Source organism: Carassius carassius, chromosome 5 (genome assembly GCF_963082965.1).
Source record: "Carassius carassius chromosome 5, fCarCar2.1, whole genome shotgun sequence".
NCBI lineage: Eukaryota > Metazoa > Chordata > Actinopteri > Cypriniformes > Cyprinidae > Carassius > Carassius carassius.
Genome location: NC_081759.1, coordinates 7,755,517 through 7,773,445, shown reverse-complemented (window position 1 = coordinate 7,773,445; position 17,929 = coordinate 7,755,517). Strand labels below are relative to the sequence as shown.

At 36.4% G+C, this 17,929-nt stretch overlaps 1 protein-coding gene across 1 annotated transcript in view; it reads right to left on the bottom strand.

Moving 5' to 3' along the window:
- The window catches only part of LOC132140726 (astrotactin-2-like), a 534,505-nt gene extending 517,422 nt beyond the window's left edge, over positions 1-17,083 (bottom strand). Inside the window, exon 1 of the mRNA XM_059549640.1 lies at positions 16,699-17,083. Coding sequence (XP_059405623.1) covers positions 16,699-17,011 — 313 coding nt within the window. The 5' untranslated portion in view covers positions 17,012-17,083. The remainder of the gene's footprint in view (positions 1-16,698) is intronic.
- Between the last annotated feature and the right edge of the window lie 846 nt (positions 17,084-17,929).

The window sequence follows — 17,929 nt, the reverse complement described above, 5'->3', positions numbered from 1 at the left end:
TTAAAATTAATCATACAACACGATTTACTAAAGTTTGTGCTCATCAAATTACTGTATTTTCGCCATTATTTAATACCACCACCAAAAAGCATGTCTTAAAGCAGGAATGGAAATTATGGAAATGATCTGGATGTGTCTGTGTTCTTTAATGTGTGCATTGTCCATAAATCACCCACAGAATTTTCCACTTCCATTGGTGCTTTTATTGAATTGTGCTCTAATGCTAATTTACTTGGTTTAATCAATTGGTTGTGATCAAAATTATGACATAAATATTAAAATTTTAAAATAGATATATTCATGTTGAATTTTTATCTCATAATTCTGAAAGAAAAAAAAATTCAAAATGAAAAGAAAAGAACATATTACGAAAAGAGAATTAGCTTTTTGTCATAACAACATTCAATGTCATAATAATGTCTTTTTATCTCATATTTTGGATGTTTTAGGTTGTTCATAATTGTTATTTAGAGTATGCATGTTGGCAAGGTTTGTTCTAAGCTATTGCCATCTGGGCTGTTGCTAGATTTAAAAGTATAAATTATATAATAACTAGTAATAACTAAGTCAATATGAGATTTAAAAATAAATAAATAAATAAATAAAAGAAAAAAAATAAATAAAAAGTCAGCAGTCATTGCATACAATGTCGAAATTATATAACAAAAAAGCCCAAATTATGAGACAAAGGTAGGCTTTTTGTCATAATGAATTATCATAATTATGACTTTTTTCTTATAAATGCAATGTTTTATGTCTCACAATTGTCCATTTATTTTGCATGTTGGCAGGGTATTCTCTAAGACTGTCAATGTGTTCTGGATGGTTGATCGAGGGTATACAGGAAATACAGCAGGCTTGGGATGCTGAACTGATGTGATGTCAATGAATAGCATCTTAAAACTGCTCCTCTTTCTGTGTGTAGAATACAGACAACCATCTATAGATCTATTGGGGTATTAAATGGGAACAGAGAGTAAGAAGCAGTTCAAACAATCATATGCCCATCCCTTGACACTCCTTCACTGAGCAAGTCACTCAGCAGTTGGTCATGTGCTCAGGAGAACCATCTGGCACATTTCACATCTTCGTTCACTGGAAAACATCCAGAAGTCATGTGAATATGAGAATGGACTCATTTTCTCCAGCAGAAGGATAACATTAGCATTATACACCTCAAAGTAAGTGTATAAGGAGTTAAAGTCATAACCCAGAGAGCAGGCAGTGTTTGCATGATTACTGTTTGGTTACTAACAGTTCTCTGTCTTCTTCACATGCAGAATAAATGTAGAAACTAAGTTACCAAGGATCTTTATTTTTATTTTATTTTTTGCCACAATTGTTCTTTTTTTTCTAATGATATGACTTTGTGTCATAATTGTGACTTTTTTGTCATCATTAGGACATTTGTCAAAAGACAGTTTTTTTTTTTGTCAACATGTGAGACAAAGCTCATATTTAAAATAACTAAAAAGTCTTCCAGCTGTCTCATTTTGTATCTATGAATTCCTATTCTGCACATAAAAAAAAAAACCTTTAGTAAAAGTTAGTCATATGAAAGACTGTGACTTTTATGTCATAATTTGGATTTTTTTTTCTCTATCATAATTCAATTATTATTATTAGTATTTATTCATTTAATACATTTTTGTGATCAACTGTTTTTATAATTCTTTTTTTTTTTCATATAATGTCAAGATGTCTTGATTGTCAAGATTTATCTCATAATTAATGTAGTATGTCACAAATTTGCCAAGGGGGAAAAAAAGGGTAAATGTCTGAAATGGTTAAGTTCTCTTCTAAATTGTGAGAGAGGATAAATTTAGAATATCTGTCTCTTGAAAAATAAAATAAAATCTCTTTCTTTCTAATCCCATTTCTGTCCAAGAGAAACAGAGTTCCTCTTCAGAAACTCGAGTTGCATCGAAACGCTATGGGGAACTCCTTTTGCATGAGCGACTCTGAATATCATGTGCAATCTGTCCAATGGAAGGGCATGACATCATGGAAAGGGGGACATAGCAACCAGAAAGCTATAAAAGCATGTGCCGCGCAGCTGGCACCAGCTTCGCATCTTTCAGCAAGCGCTGTGTGCATGTTATCAGACTGTCTTGTGAGTCTTATTTAGTGTTGTCTGTCATTATAAGCTCTATAATATGTCTAAGAGCAAGACTAAGACAAGGCATTTGAATGGTGATTTCGGATCCCGATTCAGATTCTGTGTTCCTCCCTGCCTGTGCTATATTATGAGCGGGGATACACATAGTATGTGTGTGGTCTGATAGAAGCCTGCTGAGTCGACTCTCGAGGGAGCCGACTGCCCGCATTGTGTAAGATTGCTAATGCAGACGCTTCAATCCTGGAGGGCTCTCTTCAAGAAGGGAGCTTTCGCCAGCGTTCCTCACGGTGCTGGTTCCCGCTTCTGCCGAGGCGTAGTGGCAGCTGCATTCGTTGGGTTCGCAGATAGATCTGCTGGAGGATATGGAGACAGACGCATCCATGCAGTCAAGGCCACCACCTCCATGCCGGAGCCTGCCATTCTTTTCTGACCTACACACCAAGGTGTCGAGATCGTGGCTCCCCACTTGCACCCTCTGACCTGTTCGGCAATGCTGTCAACTCAGTTGTCGACAGGCACCAGGAGGCCCGCAAACAAGTGGTGGCGTTTCAGTCAAAAGAGTCAGAGAAGGCCAGTCACTCACTGTCAAACAGTTTCAGAGATTGTTGTGTCTGATGGCAGCTGCATCTGACGGGGGAAGTTGTGGCCTAGTGGTTAGACAGTTTGACTCCTAGTTTGACCCGGGTTGTGGGTTTGAGTCTCGGGCCGGCAATACCATGACTTAGGTGCCCTTGAACAAGGCACCGAACCCCCAACTGCTCCCCGGGCGTCGCAGCATAAATGGCTGCCCACTGCTCCAGGTGTGTGTTCACGGTGTGTGTGTGTGTGTGTGTGTGTTCGCTGTGTGTGTGCACTTTGGGTGGGTTAAATGCAGAGCACGAATTCTGATTATGGGTCACCATACTTGACTGAATGTCATGTCACTTTCATTGTCATTTTTGGCCTGCTGTACATGAAACCCCTACAGTGGTGGCTCAAGACCAAGGGATTTTCCCCGAGGGGGGAATTCACGTTGAAATGTCAAGGTTATGCGATGATGCCTCAGTACCTTAGACATGTGGAAGAAACCTTGGTTCTTGATTCAGAGCTCGGTGCTATGAGCTCCTTGCTTCCATGTAACGCTAACGACGGATGCGTCCCTCACCAGCTGGGGTGCGTTCATGAGTGGCCACCTTGTCCGCGGTCTGTGGAGTGGTCGCCATCTGACATAGCATATCAATTGTCTAGAGATGTTAGCTGTGTATCGAACTTTAAAATATTTCCTCCCAGACCTGAAAGGTCACCATGTGTTGGTGCGCACCAAGCCCGGGGATTTGATACTTCACGCTGAGGTGGTGAAGCAGATATGGAGAGTTTTGGCAAGGCCTAAATCGACCTCACAAAAAGTCAGGAGACATCACTATGTCCCCTCTGGTTATCTCTAGTTCATCCAGCTCCTCTGGGACTGGAAGCTATGGTACAGACTTGGCCAACGCTTTGCCTGTATGCTTTTTCTGGAGTTCTGGCGAAAGTACACCGGAAAGGGTTTGGCAAAGAAATATTATTATTAACCCCGTTCTGGCTGGGCCGAGTATGGTTCTCAGATCTGATCTCGCTCCTTGATGGCTCTCCATGGGAGATTCCGAACAGGACAGATCTGCTCTCACAGGCGTAGGGTGTGATAATTCACCCCTGCTCTGAGTTGTGGAGACTGCAGGTGTGGCCCCTGAGGGGGCATGGCTGATAGCATCTGGTCTCTCAACCGAGGTTGTTGAGACCATCCTCCAATCCAGAGCCTCCTTAATGAGGAAACTGTATGCCCTAAGGTGGAAACTCTACACCTCATGATGCAGAGACTTCCAGCTTGACCCAGCAAACTGCCCAGTCAGTACAGTTCTGGAGTTTCTACAAGCCATATTCTCTGCAGGGTTGACCCACTTCCCCTTAAAAATTATGTGGCAGCCAGTCAGTGGGCAGACACCCCCTAGGAACATCTTTCCTTTGCAGTGTGCTGAGGCCTCCAGTACGGTCCTGTGTTCCCCCCTGGGACTTGGTTGTGGTATTAGATGCTCTCTGTAAACCTCCATTCGAGCCGATTCAAAAGATAAAAGATCGAATTCTGACTATAAAGAGTTCCTTATTGTTGGCTATTACTTCTCCAAAGAGAGTGGGAGAGCTCATCTCAACTTTGCGCCCGGCATGGCCAAACTTTTTCTATACCCTCGAGAGGGTTATGTTCCAAAGTACCCTCTGCCACACCACAACTGATAGTACTGCAGGCCTTCTGCCCTCCTCCCTTCCGGGGGTCTGACCAGAAGAAGCTAATTGTATGTATTCAGCTCAAGCACTGGACACATACGTCCACAGAGCTGCGCTGCGGAGAAAGACAGACAGACTGCTTGTGTGCTATTGTCCCCCCAAAGGGGGATTTTTCCTGCAACTAAGCAGAACCTTAGTCGTTGAATAGTTGAGGCTATCGTCTGACCTATGAGTCCTCTGATCTCCCCACACCTTGGGGGTCAAGGATCAATCCACACGAGGTATAGCGGCCGGTATAAGGCTTTCTTTGCAGGTGTTTCCATGTAGGACATCTGCAACGCTGTGGGATGGCACATGTCCTCCACCTTTGTGAGGTTCTATGACCTTGATATGCGAGCCACTCTGGCTCTTCTGTTCTCTCACCATAGCTGTGCTCTTCGGATACACACTAGGTAGGGATTTGGAAGTCTGGCAGCGTGGGCACCTCATTCCCCATATATATACATTCCCCATATATATATATACTGCGTGTTTCAACGCAGCTCAAGTCCCTGAAGAGGAACGTCTCAGGTTACGCATGTAACCATGGTTCCTCGAGGGAACGAGGTGCTGCGTCTTGATGCCATACTCCTGGCACCCCTGCCAGTGCTTGCTTCTCTACTCGAAGCTGATGACAGCTGCACGGCACATGCTTTTATAGATGAGGTAAAATGTATTCTATTCCTGTACTTTCTTTAAACATATTTAAATTTATTTTGAAATACAATGTTTTTTAATGCAAACTCCAAATTATGGACAGCCAAAAATGAAGAGGAAGGTCAATAGATTCAGCCAAAGCCTCATTATATGCAACATAAATAATTCTAAAATAAGATAAAAAGTTGTTACATTTTTGTCAGTTTATTTCTCTTATTATTTCTAGTCTCATTAGTTGGAATTTTCAATGGACAGCACTTCCAGTTAACCCTGAAGCAGAGACACCAAAAACCACTGTCAAGCTACTATTAAATCAGCCAGAAGAGAACAGTAGATGCTCAGATCTGGCCTGCGAACCTGCTTTATCTGCCAGGCACACTAGAACTCTCACTGCTACTGGCTGGCCTGATGGGAAATGTTTCCAGGACGTTTTATATCTCTGATGCCTTTGATGGAAGCTGAGATCCCAGCAGACATGCCAGATGACCAGGTTGGTTTAATACAGTTACAGAGAACTTAATGATGTATGATAGCCCAGGTAAATTACAACTTCAACTGTATCCACAGCGGCTGAGGAATGCCCTGGACTATCACAGAAAATAATTTTGATTCATCCATCAGTTTTTAAAAACAAAGTAAAAGCACTTGTACACTAACACCAGTTATAATGGAAGCCCATGAGGGAGAGTTTATAAAAACATACATCCCTTTTTCTTTTTGATCACTTAAATGAAATTTTCAGAGAAAAACAAAGCAACCTTTATTAAGATGGAGGAACTTTTTTGCAAGTGTTATTGAAGTAATTCCTGAAAAATACTGCAGGTAAACAAACAGCAATTAATGGATTATTCAATAGCTATTTCCCGTTTGCAAATCTGATTGGCTGAGCCATGATGAACGTATGATGTCAAATTAGACTAATGGCATGGAAAAAATAAGCAACTAATGCCAAATATTTGCATTGTTTATTATAAATAAATATTCTATTTAAGTCATAGGCATGGTATGGGTTAGTCAAATTGATTTTGACAACTTAGGGGGGAATATATTATAGATGTATTTATGTATATGGTATGTATATGGTTATTGTGGTAACCTTTTTACACTATCACTGTTTTAGAGTTATTAAGACTCTAGAATTAATTTTAACTTTTAAAAAATTTCCTTTTTTTTTTTAAAGTGTTATTATTTATTTATGTATGCACGTATGTATGTATGTATGTATGTATTTTTCACTTATGCAGCATATGATTAAATGCAACCAAAACAAGTGAAGCAGCACTGCTATAAAGAGCCACAGTGAATAGTTTCTGTGGGAGTGTATTGCAATTGTTTAGTTGGTCAATATTGTAATGCCATACCCTGTAATTTATGCTCAGTACATCTCTATCAGACAACTGAACAATATCAACATGTCATCAGTATTCAGAAAAAAAAAAGATAAGAAAAGAAAAAATATATTCTAATGGATACCCCTTTGAACATTTTAAAACAATAGATCTACTATTTATTTACCATCTTCACATGAGGCCTGAGCAAGTGTGTTTACAAAAAGAAACTAAGATATATCTTTTATTATGATTCAGTGTTCAAGGACAGAGCAGTATCAAACTTTGATTTGGTTTCTGAATAATAATAATGCATTCAAACGCTATAGACGTAACACACACTATTCCACACGGCAAAATGTACAAGCACAAGCATCTGCTGGGCCGTGGAGGGAGCGAGACACAGACGGTGAAGGACGATCCAGCCCTTTGGTTCATATTCAGGCATAAATATTTCATGGCTCCTGAGCCTTTGGTAACAGAGGTTCCTTCTTTCATCGTATTTCTTCTGTCATAACGAATTCTCCCAGCTGATGGCCTCAGCTATTAAAATTTACCTCAGTGTGCTCTTTCTTTGAGCAGTTTTGTTTCTAAACAATCCAGGGACGAAAGGGCAGCTCTGTTTCTTATTGAAGCACTTATATAGATGAAATCTCTGGGTACAAACAAACATTTGAAAATGTCACCTCTGCGTCTCCAGGAATCCCAGAAAAGAGCCACCATTGCGAAAAAGAAGTACACTTTATTATGCTTTTAAAAATAGTACATATTATGAATATGATATAGTTAAAAATCTAAGTGCAGTCTGAATGTAATGACACCTTATTGGATATGAATTGCAATTACATAAAAAAATATATAATTATAATAATTGGTTAATAATTATAATAAACTAATTACATATTAGCATGCATATTAACAGCATATTTGTTGTTTATTAGTACTTTTAAAGAACATATTCTGTATGACCATATTCTACATCCATAATCCTGCTCAATACCTAAACTTAACTACTACCTTACTAACTATGAATAAGTAGGAGTTTACTGAGGTAAAATGTGTAATTTATTCTTAATTAATAGTGAGAACTGGACCGTGAAAAAAGTGTTTCCCAAATGAAAATGTATGCTACATTAAAATGTTCAGATGCTGCACATGTTCCAGTAACGGCAGAAGTGAGGCTGGCCTTCAGTGTGCAGAGTCAGTTTCTGCAGTGGGCTCTGTCATTACAAGTTTATCACAGATATCATCCTGCTATCTCAGCCTTGCCAGTGCTGCCCTGCCGTGCACAGCCAGACAAACCAAATCATCCAGCGGCATTGCATTTGTCGTATCGTTTTCTCCATGTCCTCTAAAGCTAGAATCAGATGCACAATTTCTAAGGAAACCGGTCTGAACAAAAAGAAACACTCAAAAACTTGTTAAATGCAGCTCAAGAGAGCATGACTGTCAGACTCCAATAGTGTCTTTGAAGTGATGGTATGTGCAATGAAATACTGCTGGACTCCCATAAGAAAACATTTGTTTTATTGAATAAAACACATTTTTCCTTTAGTTTGTCCAAAGAGCTTAAGTGAGAAAGAGATGACTTGACACCACTGATGACGCACAGCAACACAGTGAAGCTACATTCACACTGGACTTTTATTCCAGAAAATTGCCATCAAATTGCTGGAGGCCATCTGTGTGAATGTATACCAGAGTCAGAATGCTGGAGAATCACAGCCTATTAAAGAAGGAAAGTTCACCCAGAAATGAAAACCCTGTCATCAAATACTCACCATCATGTCATTTCAAACCCACAAGAATATAGTTAATCTTTGAAACAGCAGGAAGATTTTTAAAACCTGACAGATTTATTTCCCTAATAAAAAATAAATATACTACATGTATTTGAAATATATATATATATATATTTTTTTTTTCAGTATAAAAAGTGTTTTGCACGTACTGTAATGCACTTTAATTGTGCGGAAGCACTGCTAAAGTCCAACTAAATATACTGAAGTATATGTTATTGTGATAAAGTTGAACTATTGCAAGTATATTTTCGGTACATTTTAAATATATTGCATTTAAAGACTGATATTCCTCATCAATAGTCGCATTAAAACACACTTAATAGGCTTAAAATTAAGAAATGTTTATTGTGTAAAATTAGTTCTCAAATAAAGTTTAATTTATTTAATTTATTTATTTATTTTCCTATCAGTTTGTCCTGAGTCATATATCATATGTTAATAGATTTGAACGATGAAATAGTGTGTATTTTATATATTACTTTTTACTAGGGGTTAATTCTGCCCTAGTAAAAAAAAGTGAAAAACTTTTTTGGGTGACTGGACTTCCAGCCACACGTAAAAAACTGGTTTAGAGAGTGGTTAAATGCAGGCTGGAAAGGTGTCTTCAGCTGCTTCTTTAAAGTTGCAATGGTTTCAGCAGTTGCTTCAGTAGAGGTTGGCAGTTCATTCCACCAAGGAGCAACAGAGAAAGTGAAGGTTTTGGAAAGTGGAGGTTTTCTAAGGAACAACAAGGTGCTTTTCATTAAGTTATAAATATGCAAATGTGGGAGACCAGAAACACAAGCTCTGGTGAAGAAGTACTTTTTGAACTTTTACCTGTAAATGTGCCTGAGAATAAGTCGTGTGATTACTAGAGGATCTACTAAATGTCACAGATTGACCTCTTTTATTAGAATTATATGTTGACTTATGTTTTACTCTCGTCCAGTGCAGTACAAAATCATATCAATTTCATATATGCTTCTTTATTAAATATATGTTGAGTAGAGGTGTGTTTCTGTAAAAAGCAAGTTTATCAAAATAATATTATTAGGACTATTTTTAAATCTGCTAAAAAAATCGAAATAAAAAAAAAATCTTAAAAGCTCATGCTCATGTTTTTGTTGATTTTACTTTCAGAGAATAGTGAAAAATAAAGAACAGCATGTGGTCTTATTGAGCAGCAGGTAAAGTGACTAACAACAGCAACACTGCATCAGTGTCAGGTGAATTAACCCCACGAGGACCAGACATTTCGGTTGGAATTGAGGATATGAATATGAGTTTTTAGTGGGCCTTTTCTTAAAGGAAGCATCACTTTAAATACTATGATTAGAGATTTGTCCACCAGTGTTAAATTCCAATATAAAAATGAAGGACATGGCTTATTAAGGAGTGGTGCTATGACTTTTTTTTAAGTGAACAGACTCACAATTCTCACCCAGCAGATGAAAAATGATGTGTAGAAATCTCAAAGACCAACACTGAAGGACAGACGTTAGTCAAATCTAGAGACTAGAAGATCAGAGAGTCATCATGACACACAACACTCAACAGTCACATCTACATCTGAAAACCTAAAGAATCTAGATTTATTTGCACTGTTATTAAACGAGTCCTTTAAAATCTGGAAGATCTGGTTGATGAACTGATGATGTTGAGAAGTTTTATTTCACAGAGCCACAGGCAGCTGTTAAACGTTGGCAGTGATCTCCTTCAATGGACCAAAATAAAGCACGTAACTCCCTGGCTTTGAATTAGATAAAGATAAAGACTCTGGCACTGTCTGGATGGGACTACAGAGAATGCATTACCGATGTGCATTATACAATAGCCCTGGTGTGATATTGATGTCACACACACTGATGTCACATGAACTATTTCACAGATGCCCTGTATAACAACCCTCATCATTACAAACCTATATGACTTTCTTTCTTCTGTGGACTCCAAAAAGGAGCATGCAAATTTTGTTGTGACAGGGTCTGGGAAAGCCTTGAAAGGACAGAAAAAAATGTGGTTTAATGTGGTACTTTAAACAGTCACATTAAACTAAACAGGTAAGAAACAGATTTATTCAGTGATAAAATTAATAATTATTTTATTATAAGTTAATTGTTAAACATTCCATTTTATGAAAATAACCATACTTTCAAATTGCATTAATTCAAATTAATAATTGTTAAGAATCACATAAATCTGTTTAAATTCAATACATTTAAATAGGCTAAAAAGAATGGACATTAATACAATATGGCTAGCTGTGCAAAAAGCAATATCCAGTTAATTAAAATATATATGACTAAAAGAAAGTATGCATTTAATGTAATCTAAAGTAATCCAATGTATAGGTATTTCAAGTACATTCATCTGAAATGTAGGACAAATTAGGTTTTGGGTGCAGCTTTGTGTGATAAAGAGATTCAATTGTATTCACTTTTGACCTACTTGGGTATGAACATTGTAGAACAAATTTATTTTTTTTTATAGAAAAAAGAATGTCATAGGGTTTGAAAGCACATGGAAAAAACATCCTCAATAACCAAACCTAAGTAAATGCTTTGATTTGTGACTCGTGGACTGCTGAAGTGCCTTTGAATAGCAGTTTGTTTGTCATGTGCTCCATTACGATTAACTTCTGTCCGAAGACGTGCTTTGACTAACAACCCATTTTTTACAGAATGGTACATTGCCTTTAAATGATCAAATTTCAGTTTTTCCATTGTGTTAGTATAAAACATTTGCCCCATGCAGCACTTTCCATTTTAAGATCTATCAGAGTTGCTCTTTTATTTGAGAGCCAGTATATCCCCTGTCAAATAATTTTGGTTTCAATTCATCAAAGGTTTGTGTAAATCCGAAGGCCGCTGCCCACAGAAAGTTTATTAAATCCATTTATAAACCCGTGGTCTTGAATGGCAGACTAGCATCCGTGATTTGTTAACATCACACCACACACACCACATGGCAAAACCAAACTGATTGTTTCACTCCTCAAAGTTGCTATAAAAGTGACAAAGAGAGTATGCAAATGCAAATGCAATAGATCTGGTGTATTTTACCATGAATAATTGAATGCAACTCTGTTGTGGGAGATCCAATCAAACAGATGCACAATTCAATGTGCATCCTTATTAAAAACACTTTATAAAGTTCACTGTGTGTGTTTTTGTTCCTTTAGTTGTACTGCCAAAATTGTACAACACACATAATGGCACACATAATGCTGTAAATGCACTGTAAGAGAGAAATCGAGCTGGAGTTTCTGCAGAGACAAGCAGCACTGATAAATGCATTTTACACTAAATCACTTCTGTTAGTTTGTCTACAATGCATTGCACATGAACTGGAAAAGACTGAATCCTGTTGACTTCTAAATTTAAGATGTGTCCAGCTACCATGGTCAAACACGAGCCAGGACACTAAAGGAATTTTACATGCAAATATTGAATTTAGAGTAATGCACTTACAATGGAAGTCTATTGGGAAAGAGAATAAGGGTGTGGCAGCTGAAATGTCAAAACTATATACTTGCTAAAGCACTAGCATGAATTATTGAGCAGTAATGTTGTTTGTGATCATTTCAGTCTTTCTATTTAAAAATGTGAAGTTTAATTTGATTTTGTTACTTGCCTTTTCTTTCAAATTATTCGTTTTTTTTTTTTTTTTTTTTGGCAATTTCTAAGAGAAATATGTGTGGTTGTAGGTGTGTGGGCAGTTATATTAGGTGTTCCTGATGCACTTTACAAATGTAAAAATTAAATAAAATACAAATCATATTTATGTATGTATACTGTACATATAATATAACTGAAAGTTCCACAGTGCAGTTTAGGAGTCTTTACTGGATTAAATCATTTTTAAAATACTGTAATTAATAACCATACTTTGTCTTCCAGGTTATTCTAATTGCCCTTGCATTGAGGAGGGGAAACTAATTATTCACAAACCTCCTTCAATTAGTGTGACATTTTGAAAAGGTTAAATAAATCAATGAAATGCGTGCAAATTGTAATTGTGGCATTTTTTGGTTTTTGTCTGATAGCTGCAGTTCATCTGTGACAGCACAGAGACTGTTACAGTATATGAAACTCCTGAATAAATCATCAACTCTCACGATTTTTTTGCTGGGACTCAAATATTCTGCATTGACTCTGCAAAGCATGAAGGGCATTTCTTGTTTGATTACAGTTTGCCAAAATCATTCAATGACGCACATAAAAATCTAGAGCAATAGCTGCACATGATGGCTGTGCCACCATTCAAAACTTTGAGGTCAGTAACATTTGTAAACTACAAAACATTTTATTAAGCAAGGTAAGATTTATCAAAGTTACAGGAAAGACATTTATAATGTTACAAAAGGTATATTTTTCAAATCAATGCTGTCTATTTATCAAATAATCCTGACAATAAAAATGATCATGTTTTCTACAAAAAAAAATCGCACAACACGACTATTTTCAACACTGATAATAATAAGACATGTTTCTTAAGCAGCAAATTTAGCATATAAGAATGATTTCTGAAGAATTATGTGACACTGAAGGCTGGAGTAATGATTCTGAAAATTCAGCTTTGATCACAGCAATAAATTACACTTTACAATATAATCGCATAAAAGCAGTTATATAGTAATTGCAATTTCACAGTATTACAGCTTGTCTATATTTTGATCAAATAAATTCAAACCCAGTGACCCCATCTCTTCTTGCCTTCTGATTCATGAATTTGATAGCATTAAGACAGCTTTAACAGCATCTCTGATTTCAAATTCAGCAACAATAGCAAAGTTACTTTCAATGATTAATTAATTTACATAAATTCTGTCAGTTTGAAATTATAAACTCAGATTAATTTATTAATTTGTATTAAAATGATTTTGTAAAAAAAAAAAAAAAAAAAAGTAAATTATTGTTCTTATTTTTATGTGATGTTATATTGGTGTAATATGTAAATGAAGTGATTAAAAACAACTCTTCCTTGAGTGCATTTAAAAATATTGATTAGATTGTTGCCAGATTTTTACATTACTTTACTTGTTGCATTAATTTTACATATAATATGCTTTTCAAGCACTCTTTTCAAGTCATTCCAGACACGTAAATGTAAAGATATAAATAACATTTTCCAAAGGCTGAATAATATTGTAATATAATATTCTTTTTGAGCTGTACTGTATGTGCAGCACACACACACTAAGAACAAATTCATTATTTGTGTTTTCACACTTTATTTCCACGTCCGCTTTGAGAAATTCCTTGCTTAGATCGAAAAGACCAGACACAAAAAAAGCAGTACGGATAAAAAACTTTCATCTTGTAGTTTTTTAATCTTCTCTCTGTCTTTCTGAACATTCCCGAGCGCTTCAGGTAATAAATCACGTCTGAGACTGGAAGTGAGCGCTTGAGCGACGGTCAGCGAAATGGTCTCTCTCACTCTCCTCGCTCTTTGTATTTCATCGGAAGCAGCTTGAGAAAGCATACTGAGGCGTAGAACACAGAAGCATTTCTGCTACCACCCGTTGTTTCAAAAGTTTGTTGATTTTTCTCTCTAAATAAATTGAAGCCGTGCTAAAACATAAATTTGAACTAAATGCAATTTGAATCATTACCATGTGGCTTGTGCTGAACATATATATATATCTAAACATATATATGAATCTAAACCTCTATTTTAAGAGAGCTTTCATTGGTATTTCATCACCAGAGCCCCAAAACTGTTGGTTCACTCCCAGCTAAAAGTCCTGCCGCTGCAGTATGGATTCAGCTCAGCATGGGTCACTGGACCAAAAGGAAGCCCGAGTAAAATTAGCCACCAATGAAAACCTTTTTCTAAAAAGTCCTGAAACTGTTTTGAAAGGGCTGACAGAGACATTCTGGAAAATGTCAGCGGATCTACTAAACAGACAGAACAACAACAAAAATAATATAAATAAATAAATATATGCAATCTGTTATTACATTCAAACTGATTTAAACTAGGTGTGTGTGATGAAGAAGATGACATCACTGAATTTCAAAGTACACTTTGAAAATACAAAATCCACAACATATTTTATGTATGGTGGCAAAAAAATGCCCTGTGTGAATTTTTATCTTGTATATTTATGCAATATAGTAATATCACATGAGCAAGCTTGCTATTCACGAATGTCAGAATGATTACAAATTCAATGCATTTACAATACTTACAATTAGTCATTTAGCAGATGCTTTTATCCAAACCGATTTAAAAATAAGCACAATAGAAAGCAATCAAAATCAACAAAAGAGCAATAGTATGCAAGTGCAATGACAAGTCTTGTTTAGTCTAACACAGTACATATATCAATTGCACATCTCAATAAGCATGAAGTTCATATTTTGAATATTTTTCATATACTATCTCCAATATCATATATATTTTTTTTGCTTCCAGAAATAGTTTTAAACAAAGCCACATAATCATTTTACATCTCTGAGCCACACACAGTGCTGGTTTGATACTAAATGATTTCAAGTGACTGAATGATTCAATGATTAATTTAAAAACGCAATCACTTGCATCGTGCCTGAATGAATCAGCCATTGCCATGAACTAGTTGAATGAATGATTCAATTATTCCCTCATTAAGACAGATTAAGTTACATATGTAAAATATTATTTCATTATTTCATATTTTACCATTTAACATATATTTAAACATAAATCGCATAAAATTATTTTTGTAATTGTAATTGAAGTGTAAAACTTCTGCAGTGCAAAAGTGCATTGTGTCGATACTAGTTTTGTTTGATTTGGAACATTGATATATTGCCTTATTATTCTAACTTAATTTATTGATTAAACACAAGAACTTGACATCTTTGATAATGCATACTGTATATCTAATAAGGTTAAAACAAATTCTTAAAAAAGGTAAAAATGCCCCTGGAAATCAATTTAAGGGGGGAAATGTTGCCTTAATTAAAAATGTAACTGTCACTGCTGTGAACGAATCACAGTACAGAATATGAACAAAAAAAGAAAAAACCCTTCAAGAGTCAGCTGACATGACAGGCCTAAATTCTCCAATGTACAAACTCACAAAATATCACCCATTTGTTTTAGCAACAAAATCTCTCTCTCTCTCTCTCTCTCTCTCTCTCTCTCTCTCTCTCTCTCTCCCCCCCCCCCCCCTCTCTCTCTCTCTCTCTCCAAGGAAGATTTCTGCAATGAAGTCACAAATCTTTAGGACTAAACACAGGCCCTGTGTCTACATCCATTAATTGAGAGGACTCAAATGCTCTGCTGAACGTATATAGATTCATGTTTACACACAGCAGATACACATATGGCTTCAGGGTATATTTAAATAGTAACGTGTGTTGCATACAAATAAAGTCTGCACAAGACAGAGAAAGCAGACTGGATCATATCATCTCTGTATAGTGATAGTTCCCAGGTTTCCTCTTCCACTAGCAGTCAACATCAATATTGTGTTTGAGCATAACTGAAATTCTATATATGGGTGAAAGGGCAACGCGGTAGTCAATATAGAGCAGTTGCCATTGCTGTTATTCATTCAGTCCTGCACACTGACTGTACTGACATGTTTAATGATGTCTTGTTTGATATGTTATGGTACATCCATGTTATGCACACCAGATACCATTAAATATTAAATGGATTTATAGAAAGCTTGAAAAGAATTACAAAACAGTCATTCAACGAGAGATACTTGTCATCCTGATGACCAACAAATCTCCAAATTACATTTACTAAATGTTTTTGCTTTTCTCTAAGACACACGACAAGGAAAAGTTGTCATATTTAGCCAAAAAGCCATATTTTTTTTTTTTTTTTTACTGCGTATTTCTCCAGAAAGCCATGAATCTTCCGCTAAAAGAACCCCAAACAAGACTATAACGTGAACAACTTTATACATGCTTAAAGAACCATGTAACCAACTAGACTACTTGTTCTGTTTTCAACCTAGATACCATACCATGCAATAGTCTGTATGTGCAAATAATAATGCTAACAATAACTTTTAATAATAATACATTTCTTGTAATATGTTTCTTTAACTTGACCAAGATGTTAAAGGTGTTGCTGTTGTATTCCAAAATAAAATACTTGTAATCGGAGACAAGCTTCTCCAGATTTTCAGTCAAAATTTATTATACTGAAGATAATCCCCGCATCCAAAGCATGCATATTTTATACTTGATCTCTCTGAGATGTCAAACAGGAGTAATAAATTTTTTTTTTTTCAGTTTCAGTTTCAATGCACCTATGAAGTCAACCTGATACTTCAACACAGTTTTGAGAGATCTCTCAGAGCTCAAGCAGAACATGAGAGTGAAGATCAACTGAAGCACCTTTATCGCTTTTGAATACAGTAAGAATCATCATTCTGATCGTGTGCTCTGGAATAAAGATTGCTCTCTCAACGAACGAACCCGTGTCTCTCATTCTCAGATGCGTAAGAATCAGGCAAACGCGCGGAGATCATCTGTCATCCATCTCTCAGCTCAGCTCTACATGTGACTGACGGACGGTCAAATCTCACCTAAGGTGAAGTAGGGCAGCGCCGTGTTGTCCAGATCATCCAGAACCGAGATGCGACCCGGCAGGTCAGTCCTGACGAACAGCAGGAGTCTGGACTCCCCTCCGGCGAGACTCCCGGATCCCGCGCCAGTGAAGCTGAACTCATTCTCCCGGAGCACGGGCAGAGTGGACACGGTCACTGTCTTCACCTCACACGGACTCTCCGCGTCGCTTCTCTTGTCCCGGTCCTCGTCCAGCTTTCCCACGGCCCGGGTTCCGCTCACACGGAGCCCCAGAAGCAGCAAGAGCAAGAGTCGCGCGTCGCTCGGTGACATTCCGCTCGCGGTGCCGCTGCGCGTGGATTGAGCGTCTCGTGTAAAGAGCAGGTGGTTTATAGCGGCGGCTGTGGTGCTGAGCGCGATCGGCAGGCGGCAGCACTAAAAGACCGAGTCATACACATTGTCATAGACACAATAACTGAAACAATAGCATCATACACAATTAAACAGTGTGTAAAAAAAAAAAAAACACCTACAGCATCCTATAAGTTAACATACACATTACATAAACATACACATTAAACCAAACATATGGTTAGATCATAAACATTATGTCAAACAATAGCCTAATAGCATGCATGTACATAATATGAAAAACATTACAATAAAGCTTGTATTATTATTATTATTTTTATTATTATTATTATCATTATTATTATTATTATGTTTAAGAAGCTTTTATATATTGTATGTTTTATGCATAAGAACAGCTTAGATAAATCTAAATCTGTATTAGCATACTAATAACTGTAGTTATAACTACTATATCTATCTATCTATCTATCTATCTATATATATATATATATATATATATATATATATATATATATATATATCTATCTATCTATCTATATATATATATATATATATATATATATATATATATATATATATATAACGTTATATGTGTTATAATCATTTTAACATATTGTTCAGAGGGAAATGTTGCTGGAAAGCCCAGGAATCCTGATGCACTTAAATACTTTATACAGTATACAGTAGCTTGTACTGTACACATTCAGACAAATGATGTCTGTATAAACTTATTTAAAGCACATTTTTATGGTCTGAGTTGTTTTTCTTTTCTTTTTCTTCTTTTTTTTCCTTTTTTCAAACAGTAAAATATTGTGTTATTATATATTTTTATTTTATTTTTATTTATTGGTTCAAGGTATCATAGTTTTCAGTGTTTGT